Below are 25,904 nucleotides of genomic sequence, written 5' to 3'. Positions count from 1 at the left end.
AAGTAAGCAAAGGTTGGCAAGTTTCTCAATACTAACTTAACTTGAGAACCAAATATTGGAAACTAATTTATAGATACTTCGGAATAATTTACTACATTAGTAATCGTATGATGTAACCAAAGACTAAAAGTATGTTTTGTTATTAATTGAATAACATACAAACGTAGTTTGTATAACTAACTTTAGTTATGTAGAATATATGTTAGAAATTTAACATAGTAATCAAAAATAAAATATGATTTACAAGTGCAATCATAAAAAAAAAGTAAATATACGAGACTCAAAGATTATTATACACGTGACATGATTTACAGAATTGGTAAAAAAAAATATAAGAAACATTGAATTGAGATTTAATTTTTTAGTAAAAGAGTGGTACTTTAAAGGTTACAATTTTACAAATACAATTTAAAAAAAAAAAAAAAAAATGTTAGTAATATATAAATATAAGTTTAATACCATTGACTTGAATTATAAAAATGTTAAGTTTATAAAGTAGTTATACATGAATACGAGATTAACAAAAATAAATAACACAGTTTTGATTTTCTTAGTTAGTAAAATATTTATAAATAGCTTGTAGTTCTTATAAGCTTATAATATCATATAACAATATTTTAGCTTAACTACATTTCCCCAGCACTACAATTTTAAAATGTCACAGTTTGCTTTTACCCTAAATGGTTCAAGTCTACCTTAGCTTGTATCAATTTAAAAATGTGTGTAGTGAAAGTGCTAGGGAGACTAAATATGTAATTTGAACATTATCAGAAAATATATAGTCTCACTCTCTAACTGCTCTCATTTTTATGAGACAAAAGAGATCAACGATCTTGAAACAGTTAAGAACATACTGCAATTCGCAATATTAGAATGACTTTACCACTCCGAATATTTATCTCTATCTTTTTAAAACAATATAATAATTAACTATCGACGACCGTTGATGTCCTGAGAAATAAATAACAATATAATAATAACGTTTAAATAAGACTTAAACATAATATAAACAACATTCAAATTATTCTATTGATAACCAAATACCAAATATCAAACAATAAAAATAAATCATTATTTTTATTTCTTTAAAAACAAATCAAATATTGGTATTTTGAACTAAATGACTAGAACTAAAAAACAATATTCAATATTTTCTAAAAAGCTTAAAAACTTTACGCATTTTCAATCTTAATAATTTAAAAATTTAAATTTTATCAATTTTAGATCATAATAATTAATTATTAAGTATAATACGTATGTCAATGATTGAAATAATAAAAAATATAGATATAAAATAATTGATGAATGTTTCTTATCAAACGGAATCACTAAGAAAAAGTATGCAAAACTTAATTGCATGCACGCTTATCTTAAATATTATGACATTAAAACAAATATTTATTTTATTTATAATTCATTAAGACTGATGAAAATAGATAAAATTGAAAAAATACACAAGAATATGAGATCAGATTATAATATTTTCTAATTTGGATGTTGTCTACTTCTATTTTGACAAGTTATTAAAAAAAAAATACTCATTGCATTATCATTGGAATTTAAATTTTTATATTATATATTTGCTAATACAATTTTGATGAATATTCATATTTATTATAGATACTTTTAATATATATTTCAACAAATAATAAAAATGAGTGTTAACATATGTTCTGTTTTTCACTTTAGTATAGTTTAATATTAATCAAATATTAACTGCAGTTATAGTACATAAATAAATATTACTTAAATAAGCATTTTAATCCTAAGCTATGGCATAATTTACTGATATTTATTCACTTAAACAATTTTATGTTTTTCAAAATGTGAAATAATAAATATTTATTTATAAGAAACAGGAAAATTTAAATTTAAAAATAATAAAATCAAATTATAATATAATAAAATCAAAACACTCAGTCTGTTGTATAGTTGTATGTTTCTATTGTATCTCGTGATTGAATAGATCACCGTAAGGGATGTGTCAAATTTTAATTCAATAATAAATCGTTCGTTAAAGATGAAAAACAATTCTAAGTGAAAAATGTGTGTCGGCGTCTACATACAAGAATATATTATTGTAATTAATTTATATTACAATTGATAATTTATACTTTTATTAATAGAACGATACGTTTAATTAATTTACAATAAAAATATCGAATATTTTATTGTACTATTAATTGTTTTAATTTATTTTATTAATCTGTACTAAATCTTAAAACTGGTCAATACGAGCGGATAATGAACTTATGAAATTTTTTTAAAATCAAAAAGGTTGGAAGGAGTTCTTACTAAAAAATCAAATAAAAAACAAAATATAGAAAATCTACGTCAACGTTAAATGGACTGAATAACGGAAAATTTGATAGGATTAAGAAACATAGAAGGTTTAAAAGATCGAAAGTATTAGAGATATTTGATGGACGACGCAAAGAGCAAAAAAGCCTACTTATAAAGTAAATAAATAAAGAATATGTTATACGTACATAATACAAGTATTACATTTGAGAATTGTAGTTATATAAACTATTTATTTTCAATATTTTTAAAATAGTATTACAACTTTTTAATAAAAGTTAAAACTTTCTGATTGAACAAAAACATTTTTATCAACAATTGAAAAAAAAACATAAACTAAACAATTCGAAAATGCCAAATATATGTAAATATCGCAAAAATAACCAACAATGTAAATGTTGATAATTATACTACCACGTCAAGGAAATACTTATATACATAATATGGTGCAAACTTCAAGTTTCTATTAAATTTTAAACTACAAAAAAAAAAAAATAATAAAACTACTTTTGTCAAAAACTAGTGTTGCATAAATATTATCATTTTGAAAAGTAGGTACCGGAAATTTTGTACTTTTGACCTCGATACCCTGAAAAAGTACCAAATGCATTCAATTTTTATTTAGGTACCATTCTCAGAGTAGAAGATTAAAAAACTTTTATTATTCTAAAAGGTAACGAAAGACATACACATCAAACATGTATTACTCAACTAGGAATCTAAAATGAAAAATTAATTAAATGTTTGAATATTCATTCAATAAAGGGTTATAACAACATTATCTACAATACCGTGTTCAAAATGTCAAAATTTGAAGTATAAAAAAAAATAATGAAGCGAAGAGAATCACTTCTATATTGTTTTATGGTTTACATAGATACCTATAACAATTAATAATATACAATTAAAATACAATTATACTAATTTGAATAAAAAGAAGAAATAACTATTTCAAAAAAATGTTATAATAAATAAAGTTTATAGATTATAAATACAGTTTTATAACAGATTCATAATGTATAATTCAAAGCAATTTAATGTATCTATATTTAATCACAACAAGTTTAAGAACAGATGAAGACTGTAATAAGTTATAAATGATATTTACAATATATTATTTTACCCTTTGGTATTTTTGAATTCTCGTTATATTTGTAACAAATTATGTCTTCTAAAAACAGCAGGCATTTGCATCAGTTACGCATACTGAACAGCTAGATTTCCATTCTAGGTAATGAATTTTGTTAATGAATAACTAAACGATAATTCATGTCTCTAAATGTGATAGGTAGTCTTATGTACCACATTGCGTCTTTTTCAATCTAATCCTCAACACATACATTATCGGAGTTGAGAGTTTATGTTAATGTCTAAATTATTTAAATGTTGAATATAAAGAATAATTTCAATTAAATTAATTTGATAAACCATTAATACTATTTGGAATGTTAGAATAAATAAACAAATTTTATAAAAATCTTCAAAAACTTAAGTATCCATTAGGTAATATAAATGGGTTTAAAATAATTTAAAAATACTATATTCGATTTAATAATAAATAAATAATAGCATACACATTTCAGAAAATTATGGTTAAAACTAAAATTGTATCTTACTTTTTATAAATAAATTATTAGAACTTAAAAAGAAATGATGAAAGTATAATGAAAAATTATAGTTAAAAATAGGAGTAATATCTTATAATACTAATTGCTAACAATAATCTTGTATATTGTAATTCATTGAAATATATTAAATATTTATACTTAATTTAGATATTAATTTGTATACATTTATAATTTTTATTGAAATATTATAAAATGTAAATTAATTTGAATGAATAAATTCCATAGGTAGTAAAAAAAATATATATATATGTTAAACATATTAAGCAAAAATTACAATTTTTGCTAAGGATTTCGAATTTAAGTCATAGAAAGGTACAAATATGATTTAATATTATTCAATAGGCGTATTTTACATGCAAACAATTTTTAAGATTGACTTATTATAACTTATATTTATTGTTAGTATTCGGTTACATGTTTTTTAAATTAAAAAATATTCCAAACAACATTAATTTAAATAACGAAGTTAAATTTATTATACGTAACCGAATGATTTAAATTAAAACAAAATAATACTATATATTATCTTATAGTAATTAAGAGTAAATTATTTGTCCTAGTTGTTTGTAAATAATTAAAAATCCATCGTTCTAATGTAGTCACTCTCAAGTATGGTAAAATAGAATTTTTTTAATATTTGACAATGTTTTAAAAATGTATTAATTTTAATAATTAATATACTATAGGTAATTTTCAAACATAAAAACATAAAATACATATGATAATATTATGTAATGATGTAAATTATAATTATTTCAGCGATATTAACTCAAAAAAAAATGGATTTAGTTGTTTTCTGAAAGTTTTCTAACCGTAGCATAAAAACTTAGAAACTAAGCATTGTAGACGGAGCATTGAGCAGGGTAGTTGAAAAGTTTTTTTTTATAAACCAAATTCCAAAAAAAAATTGTATGTGTACGACCTTCCATCGTAATTACAAATAAAACATCAAATTGTTCAATGTTCAACTATGGTTATTTCATAGTAAGAACTTTTTGTTGCATTCAGAATAGCAATCCAATGCTGATTGAGTCTCGAGAAAAAAACACTAAGAATTTTTTCATTAATCTTCCAAATAGTTAAAATAAATGTGAATTAACTAATATTTAATTATATTGAATTGTTATTATTTTTTTTATTATTATTAATGAATAAAATCACGATATAATAAATAGTTCTTCTATAAACATACATACATTAATAAAATAATCTAACGCTTACAAATAAATTTAAGAGCTATTAAATATTATTGTTTACTTATTAGAAACAAAAATATAATTTCACAACAAATAAAGCTTGAGAATTATATCTAAGAATGATTAACATTGAAATCTCATGTTGTTATATTAAGTTTGAATTTACCTGTAACACGCCTTTGATTGATAAAAATACGTTCGTAACACAAAATAATTTTAAAAAAACATAATATTATTGCTTACATATTCAGTTTTTATTTTAATATGTATATAGACATATTAATATTTCAAATGAAAATTGTATGTATTAAATATTAAAATCTAATTTGGTAATATAAAATTGGACAGTTAATTAAATTCAACTTCATAAATATCTGATTATACTTTTATCATTGTAAAAAAGAAACAACTAAAATTTAGTCTTGAATAATAAAAAAATAAACTTTATCTAACACATAAACAAATATTGTATTAATAATTTTTACACTAGTGCTCGAAGTACACAGAAACCTAGACAATTAATCAAGAAGTTTTGTGAAATATAAAACAATAAAAACTTGTATATATATCTAAATCATTGTTTTTCAGTAGATCCAATAAGAAAAGCATAAAAACTTTTTTAGTTAATATATATTATATTGTTTAATGCATAACTAATTAGTGTGAATAACTTTATACTGATATGATAAGTATAAAATTATGTTATGATAAAATGTTTTAATTTTTCTTCCCAAATTGTTAGATAATTATCATAGTATAATATTATATATAATTATGATAATTATCTAGATATTGATAATTTAAATAAATTGAAAATTTATATCAAACATACAATAATGTCATACCATTATATTATTCATAATTTGTACATATTAAATTTATAAATATCAAACACAAGTTTAATAATTTATATACTTTATGAAAATTATGCATTTATAAAACTATTGCTAATTAATAATTTGATTTATGCCATATTGTTATAATAATTAATTTCGAATTAAATCTATAATAGTTAACATGAGAAATTAAAATCCTAATGTAAATGTTTAATCTTATTTATTCCGGTATTCTAAAACAAATGTCATGAATAATATTATTAAATAAAAGATTTATAACTATTATTTGATTTATATGTATATAATATGTTGTCGAAAATTCTAAGTACAATATTTAAAAACTATTCATTGATGTGAGTCAATTCTCAAAAATTTCAGTGTGAAATCATAGCATTCAACAATCTTCGTTTCGTTCCGAAACTTCATAAGTGTCACAAAAAAATTTCAACTAACCGATGTATTCATAACTATGACATCATGCAAATGTTTTTACAAGAATTTAAAGTAATAAATTCTAAAATCAACGATGGTTAAGAATATTAAGTTTTTTGTAAAACTATTAGAATTTACCGATGCTCAATTTAAATTATTCCACAATTTCGTTTTTAAGCGATTCGGACATAGAAGTTTTCAACAGTTTCTGTGATTTACATGACGGTTTTAAAAGACCAAATTTGAATTTTACGGTTTTTCAGGTATTTTTTAAAATTAAATTTTAGTCGTTGACGCTATGGAAGTTATGGAAGCAACTTAGGTACACAAAATTTAAAAAAAAAATGAAACCAAGTCATGCTTTTTATGTATAAATATATATATTTTTTTTTTTGATGACGTTCAACCTTGAAGTATCATGTATTATCAATATATTCTTTAAATTTTAAACGAAACTAAAGAAAAAAATACGAAATGAATAACGTTTGTAGTTTTCTGCAATTACACAATATTGACAAGGGTAAGGTCACACGCGGCGATATCGTGTCACGTATCAACGATATAGCGATGTAAAGTATGATGGAAATCGTTGCACTGATCAATATGTGTGAAAGACCGCAACAGTCCGGCCAAAGTGATGTTGTATGTGGTCACAATAATACCACTCATCCGAGTGAAGTTAAATGTTTCAAACTTCACCACAAACCGATGTCACATCAAACTTTAATTAATTTCTTCAAATAATGTTTGACCACCTAAATGTAACATTAATCTGTCATAATGATATGTGTCTTTTGGCTTCCAATACTATACAATGTCTAAAACACATGAACATCTTATTTATATAATACATCTTAGCTTGATATTATTGTGTTTTATTAAATTGGAATATCACGACACCACATTCTTTTAAGTTTCCAGCTAAGAGTTCCGGAGAGTTATATAAAAGTAGGTACCTAAATTAATACTTCACGACATTAAATTAAAATAGTGAAGTTTCTTTAAAACTTCACATCTGTTTCTCACCTCTTTTTATCATTAAAATAAATCACGGTTTTTATTTAATTTTAGTTTTATTTGTTTATGTTAAATTTGAGTTATTGTTCTGTATAAGATATTATTTACCAGATAGTTTTCACAGTATTTTATTTTTAACATATTAATATGTAATATCATTTTTTATAATCAATAAAATCTATTGTTGTTCTTCAGTTATCGAGTTATAACAGTTATAACATTTATTTTTATAAAATATTACATTTTATTATAGTAAAATCAGTTCAAACAAATCATCAATGGAATTACAACCATTGAAGAGTGAATATTATCATTTTAGAATTAACCTTTCAACTGTGTATTATATAGAGATAGGTTAACGTCGGGAAGCCACGATTCCGAGTAATTAAATAACAACCGTCAATTTAAGAAGAAATCTCTTTAATGTTGTGAATTTATTAGCATGGTTTAATTTCAAAATCTGGTTTATTGAATCAAACATTGTATTATACTTTTTACTTTTATTTCACACATAATTAGTATTTCAGAAAAATTTATAAAGTTATAATACAAAATTAAAATTACGTAGTATAATAAATATCTACACAATATTATGTATGTAATCATTGATAGTTACATACAATAAGGATTATAATAGTAGTAAGGTAACTGAACTTCTAAAAATTGAATTAAATCTTATCAATTTATTGTACATTCCTTGTAAGTGTGTGTACCAGTAATATAACTAATTATAATTTTTCTACATGACTTTCGCAAAAGAAAATCCGTACAATATTTTTAGTATATTTCTTTATTATTTAATGAATTAACTACAATATATAAAATAGCCATTTCAATATTTTTGATAACTACTTAGCAAAATTAAAATTGCTTAGGTATTGAATATAAGTATTGATACTTGTTTATGTTGTAGGTATATAAAAATTAAATCAATATTCTGGTTTTAGTTCAAACAGTTTAGAGTGTAGTTTTTTAATACAATTAATTAGAAAACGAGTTTAAATGTATATTTTAAATTCTAAATTTAATAATTAGATTCATTTCTTGCAGCAGTAAAATTAAGTAAGTACTGGTAGTAAATAAAATATTTATAATAGAAATTAAAAAAAAAAAACAATCCATTCGTACCTTTAATATAAATGTCATACCTACATAAATATATATTAATTTTATTTTAAAATTATTCTAATACATGTTTAATTAAATAAATCGAATTGAATCAATTAATTTTTAAATACATGAATAAGATTGAATAGAGTTGATCATGATTTAAAAGGTTCACAAAATATAAACATTGAATAAATATAATTTTTAATGTTTAACAATTATTTTTTAACGATTACAACAATTTTCTTTTAAAATAATTTACATCTTACATTATTTGAAAAAAAAATCTTTGATTGTCTTACAATGTACTTTCTTATGGAGAAACGCATTTTACTTTTTTATGTAAATCCATTATTGATTTCTCACAGAACCTACATTATGTTAATCGTTTATATACCTAGAATCTGCAGGAACCTTCTGACTTATATAAAGTGAAGGGATGGTGGGTATTGAATATTATAATTTATAATATAATCTCTGTTTGGCCACTTAACAGCTGTCACCATCTACCCCTAAGGATCTTGTTATAGAATTTACGTATAATAGTAGATCACAAGACATAAATATATTATTTCCTATTTTCGACGAAGGATTTCGAAGTGATTACCATAAAAATAACTATATGGAAAAATAATAAACTATTTGAATATAAAAGTCAAAATATGTACGTTATAGTTGACAATTTATAGAAATTCAAGCAGTGTTGAAAATAATTATATATTATTAAAATTCAACATTAATGTAAGTACAAAGTACACAACAATTTATGCGAAAATCGTTTATTCAAAGTTGAAAAATTATTATAAAATAAGGAGATATTTACTATAATATATATTATGTAATTTAATAACGATAGTAATATTATTTTTTGAATTATTAAAAATGGTTTATGTTATAAGTTCCTACATATTAAGTGTTTATTTATATAATTATAAAGTATAAATTGTTAATGACATAATTTAAATGTATGTTCCTAACCCAAGTATATTGAAATATAGAGTTTGACAAGGTAGTATAAAAATTAATAATATTCAAAGCAAAAATTTAGGTAACAATAAAACAAAGTAAAATAAGTAAGTTAAGTTATATTTTTATCATATTAATTAGTCATGGTTGAATATAATTGATTAAAATATTTTAATTATGATATTTTTTTTCTCTATGATTTGCGCGTATTTATTGCTAAGTGTTAAGCGGTGCGTCACTGGTTTTTTCCAAACACAGTCTCTGGGGAACCAAAAAAAAAATGTGATTATTTTTGAGCTATCTTCTAACACCAGTCACGAACGAGGAAAAATTAACACCACCAATGTCGGCATAATATTGGCAGCCAATATTTCGATACTCTTCTGTTATATTGTCTGATGAATATTTCATGAAGTCAAATCAAATCAAATTGACTTAACGTACCTAGGCCACCTTAGTGATGATCACGTGTATTCCATTAGCTTCACTGCTACCTCCCGCATAAATCTCAGCGGAATACACCATTTCACGCGTTTCCGGGCACAGTTACGTCTCCCGGGCAAGTGTCCGGCACATGTCGTCTTGACTTCAATTAAAGTACACTCAACCGTAACGATCAGATTAATCTCGGATATAAATACAATATTATTACCAATCCCAATCAACCAATTTATATTTCTGCGGATACTATTTTCATAGCAAGTCACGTTATTATAATAATATTACTCGTATTTCAGGTAAATAGAGAAATACTTCAGCAAAAATCTTTAAAATCATAAATATCGAAATTAAATTTTCTATGAAGTAGTTAATTGGATCAATATAATCTACAAGCAAGTACCTATTTAATGTTTTGATGAACAAATCAGTGTGCCGACATTTTATTAGGTGCCTTTAGTACGGCTTAGCTACTCTACTTGGCTAATATATAATTTATTATACTTACAACAAGCACTTATAAATTAAAAATAAATGATAAGGTAGAAGTTCAAAATTCAATACTTATGTATTAAAATTATTAGAATAATATTATTCTGCTTTGAAATATTATATTATTACGAATAGTAAAAGTAGGTATAATTAAAAAATTAACAAAGAAACTTAAAAAACGGTACCTAACGATAAAAATATAATTATTTATTAAAAATGTTTTTCAATAACTTTTTCAAATTTTCCAAAGACTATTTTTCCTTAAGATGGTTCATACTTTCGTTTATAACACATAATAATACATGTGAGTTTATTAATTGTTAAAAGAATAACTATAAAAATAATAATAACTATAACTATATATATTATATATAAGGTATAAGCCATAAGATAATGAGATATATGATATAAAATGTACATTTTTTTCATAGAACAAAACTGGTGTAAAATATGAGGTACTCAATTAATTTTTTCAATGATGAGTACAATTTACACTTTTACTCTTAAGCACAATAACCATAGTTATTGTACAATTCAGAAATTACTATTTTTTACACATCCATTAGTTCCGTGTTTTTATTCTTATTAAAATCCGAACTAGTGGAAAAAATACAGCATAGTCACGTTATTCCAGGTCAAGAGACTAAAATTTCTATCCACAGTCACCACGAAAAAAAATGCAAATACCGTAACTTAAAAAAATGCTAAATTACAGTTACAAATAAAATGTTAGAAAATAAAACAAATCTATAAGACCTACAATCAGTGAGGAAAACTACTATTATTACTACATATTAATATTATTCCTGTTGTTGTATTCTGTAATAATATTATATTAAATCATATTATGTTATCTAATATACATATTATTAAATTAATGTATTTATAAACGTTAAGGTTACATACGATTAATTTAAAGCACAATATGCAAGTTATAATAAATACCGTGAAAAACTCTAAATTTCAATTTTATAAAAAAACAATTAAAATTTAAATAATACGTATTGGCAATTGATACATTTTTTTTATATAAATTCAAAATAATAACGTGTTATATTTTACGTATACTATTTGTATACGTATTTATTATACGTGTCGATACTACGCGTTTCTCAGCCGGTATAAAGAATTTTATTTTTACTCTTTTTAAAACTGTGTATTTGTAAAAAAAAAATAATAGTTATCCGCAAAAAAACTATCAAAGGCGTGATGCTTATTTATGTTTTGAGTGTACTAAATTGGATTTTTAGATCTGTCAATTTATAAAGGTTTAAACCAAGTTTTCTCTATGAAATACGTATTCTAGTTTGCGACAGTTGTAATAATCACCGATATTAGTCGATAAACTTAAACTTCTACTAGACATAACTTTTCGTTAATGACAATGACCTTTCCAAAACTTTTTAAAGGCTTACTTTTATATCGAGTAACCAAGTTAATTGCTACCAAAAATGTATATAGAACAAACAAGATCATGCGCTAATAAGTACCTATTTGAAATTAATAATTATTTGTTTAAATAAAATATAAAATAACTGCTAAAATTTGTTTATCACATTTTGAAAAAAATAAAAATAAATTAAAATTTTTGAGTTATAATGTTTTTTATGATTAGGATTTATACTAAAGAAAAGATTTTAAAATGAAAATAGGTATACTAGTTTTTAAAAATATTTAGTTATAACTGCAAGTTGTAATATTGGTGAAATATTTTAATTAAATGGTAAGTAGGTATCTACATCAAATTGATTTTTATAGCATTTATTTTATTTTTCCTAAAAAAATCTTGGAATTTATATATTTTACAATTTATTAAAATAAACATGAATCCAATTTATAGAATTTTGCCAAAATTTAAAATTTGAGTTTACACCTATCATCCAAGCTAATAACTATCGTATTAATGTAAAAAATGAACAAATTGTACGGAAAAATATTATATGTTCACGTTTGTAGATTTTCATAATGGAGACAAAACCGTCAACCGATTTAACAAATGATCGCCATTATATTGTTTGATATTTATTAAACGTAGTTGTACGAGGGAATGATGATAAATATAAAACAATAGTTATTGGGAAAGTGGAAACATTGACAAATCAATTCCGTTGTACGTGTTCAGTAGTTGTAAATTTCACTGTACAAATCCATACAATTCAATCGATAGAAAAATGTAAAACATAATATTATAATAGACATATTGTTAGTGTTAATTGGAAATCGACATTCTGTTAAAAAAATTAGCTCATGTCTACCTACTATTAAATGTGTCTAATAAATAGGTACACAAATTCACATAATATTATACGTAAATACTATAATCACAAATCTTAATAATTATTATTGATTTATAAAATGTATAAATTAAATTTTAGGTATGGTTTATAGTATATTAACGATATGGTATAATATAATCTCAATAAAAATCGTAATCATGAAATAAAATAAATACAAATAATAACATGCATCAAAACAACAGATTTTTAAGTTAAAGCCTTTTAGTGACGCAGGTAGGAATTAGTAAACAAAAACACACGTCACCCACGTGTTTCTCAGACGGTTTGCATAATATTAAAATCATTACATATATGGAATCCCCTTAAAATATTTTATAGCATTTACCTCAATTAGAAAATCCTGTGTGCATATAAATCATACTCCAAGAATATCATTTTAATTGTACCCACATAAACTAGCTTCACTTCAATTATTTATTAATTAACATACACACTTTTAAAAGGTAACGTATATAATGCCACGTCATAGTTTTCAAATTAAATAGTATTTTTGAACACAATATCAAACTTATATGAACATACTATTCATGTAATTACCATAATAATAAAGCTACAAAATATAGATATGTACCTACCTATTTTATTTAAATGGTAATATTAATAATAAAGTCGCTGAAATTTTTTCCACTATTTAGAAGCGTCTACTAAACAGAGAGTCGAGTTTTTTAGAAGTTTGTGGTTTGATTCTAAAAAAAAAAACCCGTACGAAATTTTAAGAAGTCCGTTAATTGAGGTTTCTGTACTTGCATTAAACATTATATTATGTACCTATACATTTTAGATCATAATACCTAATTATAAAATAGGTAGTAAATATTATTTAAAATTTCTAATATTTATTCAAAGTTATAATCACAAACTGTTTGAAACGAAAAATGATACACTTTAATTAATTATGCTGAATCATGTGTAAAAAATATGATAACTGTTAAAATATCGTAATATTGTACGTTACAACCAATTCAATACTGTATGATTTGTGATGTTGACATCGTGTCATGGTATATATATATATATATCATTTATACTTGTATTTCTCGTAAGCTATAATTTATTTAAAATACTATATACTATAAATTGTAATTTGAATAATTTCTTATAGATAAAAATAATAATAATTTATTAATGTTTTAAAAAATGACTTCTACTCTCATGAAATAACATAATAATATTATAATACAAAACTAATTTTAAAATGAAAAGTTATTTTAATTTAAATAATAGTTTGATACAAAAATATTATTTATAGAAGTGCAATGTTCTCATTATTATAAATAATTAAATAATAAATTATGTTAATTAACACTAGAAAATAATTTTTTATTTAAAATTATTTTTATAATAAAATATACAGCGACGTTTATATTTTTATTATAAGTTAATTTTCAATAAGACCTTATTAAAAAAATAACCTAAGCAAACCTTTTTAAAAATGTATCCCATTATTTTATAAGGAATTGTAAAAAATTGATTTTCGAAAAGTAAACACTAAAATTTATTTTTATTAAATTATTTAATGCTAATGTCCTTATTCGTGAAAAAACAAATGTATTTATTTTGTATTTTATTAATAGTATCATTCAACGATATTCGTATTTCTTTCTGGGTTCAATGTTTCAAATGTAAAATCTCTAATAACAGAAGTTGTAAGGATAATGCAAAGTAGGAAATAAATCACATTTAGTAGCTACCTACTATAAACATAAAACCGTTGACTGAAAAGCTCAAGTTTGAACTACCAAAACAGAAAAGAAGAAACCATGAATATATTTAATGTGTTGCAAGTTTCGCGATTCTTCGACAAAAACATCGAAGCAGAACACCGTTTTTAGATGGACCTCATCGAATAAAATAAATGTTCTTCAACGTATTGAGTTGCAAAAGATATTTTATTGTAAAATAGTTTGTAATAAGACTCACAACATGTTAAATAATGAACGATACACTATTATATTATTACAATAATAGTTTAAAAGTAAATGAAATAATGAAATGTATTTATTTTAAAAATTCGAACCAAATACCGACCAAAGGAGTTTGTTAGAGCACGGACGAATAAATTACTTTTCAATATCTTTTTTAGTATACAAACTAGTCGCCAGATAAAAACCTTCATATTATGTTATTATAATATATAAATGTGAAAATGCAAATCTTTGCCAGGCCTGTTCTCTGAACTACTTATCCAATTATTTTATTTTATTATTTTTTTTTTCTATTAAAGAGTAGATACATTGTAGAACAAGTTATAAACCTTTTTATAATTCTTTAGTTTAATGAAAAATCGAATTATTATTTTTTTAATAATCAGGGAATACCCAAATAAAGATTTTTTCATCTATGTTACCAATTATTAATTATTATTAGAAGTTAGTATTTTGGTGAATAATTGATGTAGTAGTATAATAGTTGAAAACTTTTTCGTTGATTTTAGTTCACACTATTGCAACTTTATGAGTAATTAGATTTTAAAACGGAAATCAAATTTGGGTCGTCCAGCAAACAAAACAAAAAACAAAATAATTTTAAAAAATGCTGCTATTAAATGGTTAAAAAAAAGCAACTCTGGGCGGGACAGCTATGTAAAGTTAATACTTGGGAAACATACACCATATCAGAAAACCAAAAACATTATTTATCCACACTCGTCACGCTAAATGTTAGCATTTAGGCAACCGAATTTAAAGCAAATGCATTTTCGTAAGGGCAACGAGTGCATGTGTATAGCTGGTAATGTATTATAATAACAATACGAAACCATGATTTACGTAATATTTGCAGCTTTTTTCTCTTTTATCCAAACAATTTTTCCGATCAGTAGCCACACCTGTACACGTATTAAATTTGTTTCCCTGCTAAGGGGTTCAAAAATTATAACACGAATGCACGTTATTTTCCTTATCCTTATTTGTAACGTATAATCGGCCACCGGCGCGGGCACCATCTCTAACCACATATCGTACCTTTGCGACGGCAAACACACACATAATATGTATACGTAGAGAGATATAGGATATACCTTGCGATCTTTTACTAGGATAGGTAAAATGTTCCCAAATGACGTTACAGATTAATCAAGCCAGAATGAAGGGCAGTTTTTGCTGACTACTTGCCAACTCGAGCCGTGGCTTTGGAGCTTTAACAGTGGTCTTTATGGTGCGCTATTATACATCTGGTCCCGAGAGGCTCTGTCCCCTGTTTACGACTCACTCTTCAAGAATATTATTGCCATTATTATTATCATTATCATTATAGTCATTGTCATCATCATCATCATCATCATCATCATCGTCGTTGTTGTTGTCGTCGTCGTCGTCGCCTTAGTCTTAGTCTTCGTCATTATTATTATGTTATTATGATTATGATTGTATTCATTATTCATATACTATTTTTGTCTTATATACCTATAGTATGATTGTGTAAATATTATTATTATTATTAGGTAGGCAGACACCGCACTATAATGTAATTATATTATTACATCATCGAACCGGACTGTTGCAACTCGTTTTTGCTGATAAACGGCAAATCATTGTGTTTAATCATTATGAGCTTTTGTGTAAATCATATTTTAACCCCTTTATTCCTCATTGAGCATGCTATTCTATTATGTGTGTGTGTGTGTGTGTTATTTGCAGACATTTTACAGATTTCTCACGTTTACACAATGACAATACGCTTTCAATACATGTCATAAAAAAATTAATTTTATTGAAATACCAACAGTGTTAAACATAATATTTAATAATATTTTATCCGATTACTTTACACTTAATAAACGATGTGAATTTAATTTGATGATTAAAAATAATCCTTCGCCTAATATATCCTTTATTTTGTTTTTTTTCCCCGTGATATTTTGGGTTAAAAAGGGTTTCAGAATGCACATGACAGGAAACTGAAGTTGTCAAGGCTTATAAAACGTGACCAACCCCTCTTGGGTTGTGTGTGTAACTGATAGTTTTGTTGGGTCACTAGAAAGGTATGTTTAATTTCAGTTGATATGATCGAATCAAGCATATATGTATATATATATAGATTATACAACTTTAAATGTTCAGTTTAGTATTGTTATATTGTTATCTAATATACTTCGATGAATACGAAAATACTAATCTTATGGTAATAGCAATAATAATTTAATACCATTGGTATTATACGTATGAATAATAATATTATTCTAAATTTTAATTTCATACAATTGAAATCAAATGAAAAGCATTTAAAATTTTGGATAAAAAAATTAAAAAAAAATTTATTATCTTATGATATTAATCTACTTGTAAAAATTATGTTTAAATTTTAAATGATATGGCTTTTTACAGAGGAAAGACTTAATTAATATTTAAAATTTAATATAAAAATGTATATTACTAGTTAAAAGTCAAGTTGGTACTTATTCAGAATAAAAAAAATTAACAAAATAAAACATTTTTGATTAATCAAGTAAAAATAGTTTAAACATACTCAAGGACCACACAACAAATAATTTCAATTAATATTATTCACCAGCGGATATTGTATTATATTTATCATAATTTATAATAGAGACGAACAGGTACATTTTCGTATGATATTCGTTATAGACTTCCAACAGTTAACTTAGTTGAAATAAAAATTCATAACTATATTTTTTATATAACTTTTTAAATAATCATTATTACATTATATTTCATTATAATACTTTTTTATTCCTAATTTCCGGATAAATATATATAATAGTTTTTATTTTTCAGTAATACTCAAATAAATTATTCCTCTTTTGATGGACAGAAATGTTACAAAAATTGTTTTGTTGTGTAAAATAAAAATACAATACCAAAAAATGAATTATCGTGATCATTATACATTTTCCTTTCAGATTACGAAGAGATCAAAAAATGTACTTTTCATTACCATTTAATATTAATGTATTATACATTATGATTAAAATCAAATAAAGAAGATAATGAAATCCGTTTTTAATATATTTATATTCTTAACACATTTTACTGCATTGTATAAGGAGTTTAAGTGACAAATGTCTAACTCAATGAATCATAAGAACATATTATAGTACATAATATATACAAATTGTCCCTATATAGAGCAGCAATATACGATTATATAATATTGTAAAAATATATTTACAAAATTAATAATGTCTCATTTTGATATAGGAAAAAACTAACATTATTAATATACTTAGTAACATTTTTAACATTAATTGTATTAAATAATTAAGGCTGATAAAAATAATTGTCATAAAGTTTATATCCAAAGCCGACTGTGAATTAAAAATATAGATACGTACATAAATTTAATTTAAAACATCCATTTTTATTCATTTAGTAGATATAATTTATATATATATGTATATAAATCGAATTCTGTGACTTGCATTTATTTTAGGTGATCGATCATTACGGATATGTAAAAATGTTTATATATATTTTTTTTACGAAATTATACGTAATAACATCATCGCATAAGTGTTATGATAAGTGTAATCTCTTTAGTTTCTAGTAAATAGTCACCGAGAATAGTATAGGTGGGATATCCGGTGTTTTTTATTTTTTATTTTATCTAATACATTATTGTGTATATATAACTCACATAGTATTGTATTTTATTGTAATAAATAAGCTAACGATAAAAATCACCTCCTTTTTTATACATTACTTTTGGATTTTTTAACAGTTATAATAAAATCAATAATATAGTTACCTATAGTTAAACTACAAATATTTTATATTTTCAATAAAATGTCTGTGTAATAAATAAGTACCTATATTTGGTCGTTCAGTTCATTGTTCACATAAAACCAGCGGAAAAGAAAATAATTTCTAGGAATTCTTAAGTACTGATTTTTCAACCCTCGACCAACTAATATCATATAGTTTTTATTATCAGCATCAAAATTAATTAAATTATTGAACAGTACATTTTTACATGTATAATCGTATTAAAGTGATTTAATTAATAGAACTAATGAGATTTTTTTATTATTATTTATTAAAGATAAATGAATTACCTACTTATGTTAAAAAATTTCAATTTCGTTGTCAAATCAATGCCATTTTTTAACGAATAAATTTAAATAATAATTATAATAATACTAACCTCGTTTTAAATTAATTTAGCATTGAACTTTGTGCTGGTGACCTCATTATTAAAAATAATGGTTTACTCAAGCTCCTCAAATCTCTAGAATTCTTTTCATAAACACAAATAATAATAATATGTAATTTAGTCAAATCTCGAATTTGAAGGAAATAAAACAGCATTTAATATTAAATTACGGTAAAGTATTTCCTAATTTTTGCATGATGTTCCAAATGTAACGAACTGCGAAATACCATTTTTCACTATGGAACTTACAAAAACATTGTTTTACATCTTATTTGCATGAATCATGATAGGTTCGCAAATGTAATTATTTTGAATACAGAAATTAACATTAGTATCAATTATTAAGACATACTATGTATTTCAGAAAACAACAGATTACGTATACAGTAATTATACAAATGCAATTGAATTATGTCTACTATATATTTTGATTTAAATGATAATAATAACAATAATAGCATTAGCGGTTACCGAAAATTACTGAAAATTAATTTGAATCGTTGAATATTTATTTAATTTTTATGATATTTCTTAATCACTCAACTAAGACGTATCCGATATAGCATTGAAACAATCTTTTTAATTTGTTTTGTGGATAATATTTTTAACTATATGCAAATTTAACCGCAAATTTATACGCAAATCTGTGTTTCGTAATCGACATATTATATCACGGTACACATGTTTTAACAGACCGCAATTCACAACAGAATAGCTGATTTAAGATCTAGGACAATAAACAATAATAATATTGGCGTCTAGGTTTTTTAAATAAAAAAAATATAAATAATATGAATGTGTAGTAATGTGACTAGTACTATTATACATTTTGTCTATAAAGCTAACTGACTTGATTATTTCAACAGTAATATCTGGTTGTATTTAAAGTAATCTAATAATAAATTATACTTGAACTTTACCTAGTTTAATCTTTTTTTTTTTTTTTTTTGTTCTTTCCTGCTCTGTATGAAATGTGTAGAGGAATGCACGAAGGTAGGTAAAACAGAATAATTACTTATTTGACTAAGATCAGTGATCATAACTACCGTTGAAAATCAATCAATAATGTATTTGCGACTATGCAAAGCAATACGAGCTAACCTACGTCACATTATTTCTAGAACTGTAGAAAAGAAACGATAATTATTATAATAATACAATAAATAGCATAATAATATTGAAATCTAACAAATATAAAAATACCGGAATTACCAAATGTTTATAAATAGTTTCATATTTATTTATATTTACGAAGCAAGCACAAAATAACGAGGTTATAGTTGATATAATAATAAACAGATTAATTTAACTTACAGCATAACACAAAACAACAGATTTATGTAAGGATTGGGGAGAAAAAATGGGGTCGTGAATTTCGAAGTACATTATATGGATACTAGGGGAATTTTCATGATAGTTTTTAAAAGTAAAGGTGATATAGAAAGGGACAGGGGAATGAGTAAAGTGAGATTGTACTTTGAAAGTAATGAGAGAAAGAAAACAGGATAGGAAATAGAAAAGCACCTTCGGGACACCGGACGTCAGTGTAAACTTAAGAGAGTATGAACCAAGGACAGACACATATAGAAGGATCGATTAGTAAGATACGGTCATAACGGGAGTTTACCTATTACACTTAAAATGACCTTTTCATAAACCAATTTCGCTAGGTAATAGTCGTTGGTCATTTTTTTTTTTTATTATCATTCCAATATAAAATATGTAAGAATAATACTTTTTTTTATTATATTTATATTTACTAAAACTTACTTACTAACTGGAAAAAAAAACAAGTTGGTATTAAATTAATTTAGACCTGTACGTTTTATCATTATACAAAATATAATAGGTAGGTACATAATATGAACAAAAAACTACCAAATGAATATTTGTGAATATGTATGTTTTTTGGTTGCGGTACTATATACTGCGATTAACGAAAAAAAAATATTTTAAACATTTAAACCTTTAAAACTAAAAATTGTGGTGCTCTGTGTAATTATTATAATATACATACAAGTAACTAAATTTTTTTCAATTCACTTAAACTTTTATATAAAAAAACAGTTAAAAGTAATAAAATTTACATAATAATATATAGGTACTACGATAAAATATAAAATGTTGGTATAAAAAAGACACACATATCACATGTAGGTACCTATAATTATTTGTATGATTATAAATAATTGGTAATTTTCGGAACTCAAATTTTATGGTATCTCCACAATGTCGATTATTATTCATTATCTGTTTTTTGTTTTGTTAATGATTTGAATCGACAATCGCTATCAGATAATCACGCGATATATATTTTATTTTTTTGCCTATCATTGATAATATATAAGTACTGATAGTAAAATGATATTCGGTCATGAGTTAACTGTTTATTGAATATCGGACCTATGTTTTCGGCGAATGTTCCAAAATGTTAATCCAAAAGACTCACAAGAGAGCTGTACATTTGACGCCTCGTATTACACCGGACGTTTAAACGCATTTGGGTGTGACCATAATAACCATAGGTCATAGACTTGCACTTACCGTAGAAACCCGGTATGGCGCCGAGCGGCATGACGAACAGGCACACCAGTAGGTCGGCGATGGCCAGGGACAGGAGAAAGTAGTTGGTGACGTTCTGTAGCTGCCTGTCCAGACATATGGCCAAACAGACGAGTATGTTGCCCACTCCGCCGGAAGCGATGAACACGACGACGAACAGATACTTCCAGTTGTACCAACGTCGGCGGTCGTCCGCGTCGTCGTCGGCGGCGGCGGTAGTGGCCGGCGGCCACTGTTGGCCGCTTATCGAACACGTCACTTGGTTCACGTCGTCCCGGTCGTGGCCACCGCCGCCGCCGCCACCGTCACCATCGCAACGGACGACGGTGACGGCGTTGCCGCGGGCCGTCTCGGGCAGGCCGACGGACACGGCCGGCTGTCCGTCAAAGTGGGCCGACAGCCTGGCGGGCAGGTACAGCCTGACGTCGGCGTCGGCGGCGGCCCCGGACAGCGACGAGTCGGTGCACGACAGCGCGCCCGCCGCCCGCCGGCAGTCCAGCGTCCAGGTGCCGCCGCAGTCCAGCCTGTCGACCCGGGCCTCGGTCACCAGCAACTTGTTGCCGTTCGTCGTCGCCGTCATCACCATCTCGGTGCCGGCCACCGCTACGGCGGCGGCGGTGGCCGAGGTGGTGGCGGCGGCGGTCGCGGCCGCAGCGGCTGCGGTGGTGGCCGCGGTCGTCGCCGATCCGTTGTGGTAGTAGTGGCCGTTGTCCTGGTACACGGAGTATACCAGGCGGCAGATGACCTGCGCCAACCACACCTTGCCAGCTCCGTCATCGTGACCGCTGCCCATTACATTTTCTTCTGTTCAACGCACGACACTCGAGCTGAAAAAAAAAAAATAATAAAATATGATATTCTTTACGTATCGTGGTGTTTAAATATTTTTACTCTTTTCAGAGGAACAATATAATTAGTATAATATAATAATTAATATGACGTGGGTCCGAGTTATGTACAAAAATTAACCTTGCTTTCAAGCCCGATGTGTTAAATTTTTCGAAAAAATATTTCTCTGTTCTCATTTTTGTTTTTTGTAGAGTTGATAAAGGGAAAACAATTTTTTTTTTTGTAATTTTTACGTACGTACGACGTTTAGACATTTTGATAGTTTAGCAACGGTACGATTTCAGTTGGTCTTGAAAAATATGAGAACCAATCGTCGCCTACTGTGTGTGAAGTATTCATAAACGATCAACGTCGTAATCAATGGATTATTAATAATATGTAATAATATTATAGTTTCTGTGGATATGTTTTTTATCTCCGAATCGCATTCGATGACATACATTTTTAACCTATATGGATAATAATATGGAACACACTCATGTATTATATAATTTGTGCCATCGTGCTGGCATACGATTTTTCTGGATTAGATTTAATTTTAAATTGTTTACATCGTGCACATGTTACAAACTTGCTTTTATTTTATTTTTTTTATTATTTAACTTATACGTTGTAATTAAATATTATAAATGTATATTATTTTACGTGTTCATAATAAAATCTAATTTTCTAAACATACGGAATATAATGATATAATGTATATAGCATGATAAGTATTATTAACTTTTAGTATAATAATTCAATAATATAGCTAATCGTCAATAAATCGTCCATTATTGTTTTTCTCTTATTCTCCACTGGACCCCTTGTAATCCGGTTTTAAGTAGATTTATCAAACGAATAATTATTCTATTAATCATTGTAACCACTAAAATCGTTGGTCAAGTTACGCCTGCAATGGTACTTATATATATTATTCTAGGTATACAAGTGTATGTATTATATAAAATTCAGACATGTGTTGAATATAATATATAATATAATACATATTAGAATACCCTTACTAAGTTATATCCTATTAATTCTCTCGTTCGCAAAGTCGTATTACTTACCTACTCTCCGGCGTTCCAAACCAAACCTTTGCGACACGTGGGGAATTACACATTCGACCGAAAGATTATCAGAACCCTTCAAATACCATTATCCGCCAGACGAGTCCCGATGACAGGCCCGTATAATATTATTGTCATCGGTCACACGCTCCATACTGATTGACAGTGACAATATTTTGATGGTAACATGGAATTTTATAATTTTAATAAATATACAAAACTCCAACGTTAAAGAGAATAATTGTAATATGAATTGGAAAAACTCAATTTATCAAATATACAGTAATTGAAGATTAATCACAAACAGTTTTGATAGAATCAAAATATATTTTCCTCTTTTATAGAAAAAAAAAGCATAGACGATTTCTGACTAATGGTTCTTTATTCGTTTTTAGCCATTTAGTGCAAACAATTTATTTTATGTCTATTGATTTAAAAATAGTAATAAAATTCACTTTTAAAATAATTTTGAATTTATTACAAATGCAAAAGCACAAATTATTGTTCATGAAATGTATGTATGATATTCAAAGATGAAAGAGTAGAGACTAAATATAATGGTTTTAAATTATAAAATATTACCTACATTATAATTTTAAAAAAGTATTATAAATTATTATCCAATAATCACTTAACATAATCAGTTTTGATGGTAAATTATAATATTTGTTTTATAAATATATACGATACACGATAGAAATTGGCAAGCTATATCGTTACTAACATTATTATATATTATCAAAGCTTATCTGTGAAATATTTGTAAATAAATAGTCTACATTATGAAAATATACAGATAAATATTCAATAAATATGGGAAATTAATTCTGTAAATAAAGTTAACTTGACTATTATAATTGCATATTAACCGTGAAAGACATAAACATAGGTAGATTTATAAAAAAATATAAAAAATAAATCATAAGAAAAAAGGTAAGCAAATACCACTCTGCTGTAAATTAAGTATCAAGTTCTCGATTTTGGGGGGGAGGTAGGGGGACACTATAATATGGGCATGTTAAATTTGAATTCAAAGATGTACCAAACACACCATATTTATTAATTTAGTTTAGGCATATTTTTTATATAGCTGTTAAAATTATGTATACTACTTTTAGTATGACGGTAAATTGCTTTTCAAAATTTTTCCTACAAATATTATATTAATTTGTATTTTATTGTTAATATTTAATTATTATAATAAATATTATTTTTTTACCATAGCTGGTATTATAATATTAACTTATATAACTTAAAATTTATTTTCATCTTCCTGTAAATATTGTTAACAGTAAAAATAGATTCAACGTATAAAATAAAAATTGTCATAAAATAAATCTAAAATATCTTTGTGACTGTAAAATGCATAATATAGTAATATACCTAACAGTTTTGAGTTGAAACTAAAACTGTTTTTAAACTCTAAAAAATATTAACATCGTTATTCATTGTTTAAATAATTTATTTCGTTTAAACTAAATATATGTCTAAAAAAATAATTGTCAATATATACATTAGATTTTATGATTTCGTCATAAGCTACTTATGGGAAATCTTGTACTAAAATATCAAAATTTAGATATAAAAAAAAAGTTTTTTTCCAATCATAAAAAAAATTACGGGAAATTTTTTATTTTAATCTCTAAAATACAAAAATTCAAACTCGAATTAATTTTCTACCTATTACCACCCATTCCCCCATTTTTGAAAATTAAAGTGTTTTATCCTTAACTTACCGTGAACACACACAAAAAAATACAAATACACATCATTGTAAAATCAATACAATAATCGTTCTAGTCAGAATCTAAAACTTAAAATTTGTGTTATCAAGTATTTCTAGATACCTACATTGCGTTCTCTATTCGTCGTGTGTAAATGACCTTATGTGGCGAAAAGCAAGAATTGTGTAGAATGATAAATGTACCTGTGAACTATGGTCTATGACGCTTAGGAGAATAAAAGAGGTTATTGAAAAGTTTCTCAACATGAGCAGTGTTCATATCTCAAAACAATAGTAAAATGTCTTAGTGTATATGATATATTATCACATAATATGTAGGCCAATTTTGATAAATTGTTAATTTAATATGAACTGTTTCACAAAACTTGAAATTATCTTAAATTACTTTTATAATATATACATTATACAAATACACAAATATATACTTTGACAAGAGATTAACTGAGATACATTTTATACCTAATCGAAACCTTGTAAAAATAATTGCACTTTATTCAATACACTCAAATAATATTATTCAAAAACTATAATAATATTTATAGATAATATAATATATTCTTAAAAAATGAATTATAATATTATTGTTCTTTAATTCATAACACAATAAATAAAATAGCTAAATTTAAATATATTTTAATTATATTTATAGAAGAATATTCTTTATTTTGCATTTCTTAAAAACAAAACAATATATATATATATTTTTTTTTATAAATAATTTAGATAAAACAGTTATTTTACATTGATATTTATTATACACTATGTATAATATGAAAGTAAGTAGGTATAAATTAGTATATATTTCATCTTCATTTATTTTTTAATAGGTACCTAAGTAATAATAGATTATAAATGAAAACAATATTAGTGCTTCGA

The 25,904-nt window shown here is 25.3% G+C and overlaps 1 protein-coding gene across 2 annotated transcripts in view; it reads right to left on the bottom strand.

Annotated features, from left to right (window-relative positions):
- The window catches only part of LOC114120633 (5-hydroxytryptamine receptor 2C), an 86,125-nt gene that overhangs the window by 45,181 nt on the left and 15,040 nt on the right, over window positions 1–25,904 (bottom strand). For both annotated transcript variants that reach the window (XM_050210190.1, XM_050210187.1), the window contains exon 2: window positions 21,366–22,210. In XM_050210190.1, coding sequence (XP_050066147.1) covers window positions 21,366–22,176 — 811 coding nt within the window. In that variant the 5' untranslated portion in view covers window positions 22,177–22,210. The remainder of the gene's footprint in view (window positions 1–21,365; window positions 22,211–25,904) is intronic.

Source organism: Aphis gossypii, chromosome 1, assembly GCF_020184175.1.
Source record: "Aphis gossypii isolate Hap1 chromosome 1, ASM2018417v2, whole genome shotgun sequence".
NCBI classification, from domain to species: domain Eukaryota; kingdom Metazoa; phylum Arthropoda; class Insecta; order Hemiptera; family Aphididae; genus Aphis; species Aphis gossypii.
Note: the sequence above shows the minus strand (reverse complement) of the source record. Positions and strands in the feature narration are given on the sequence as shown.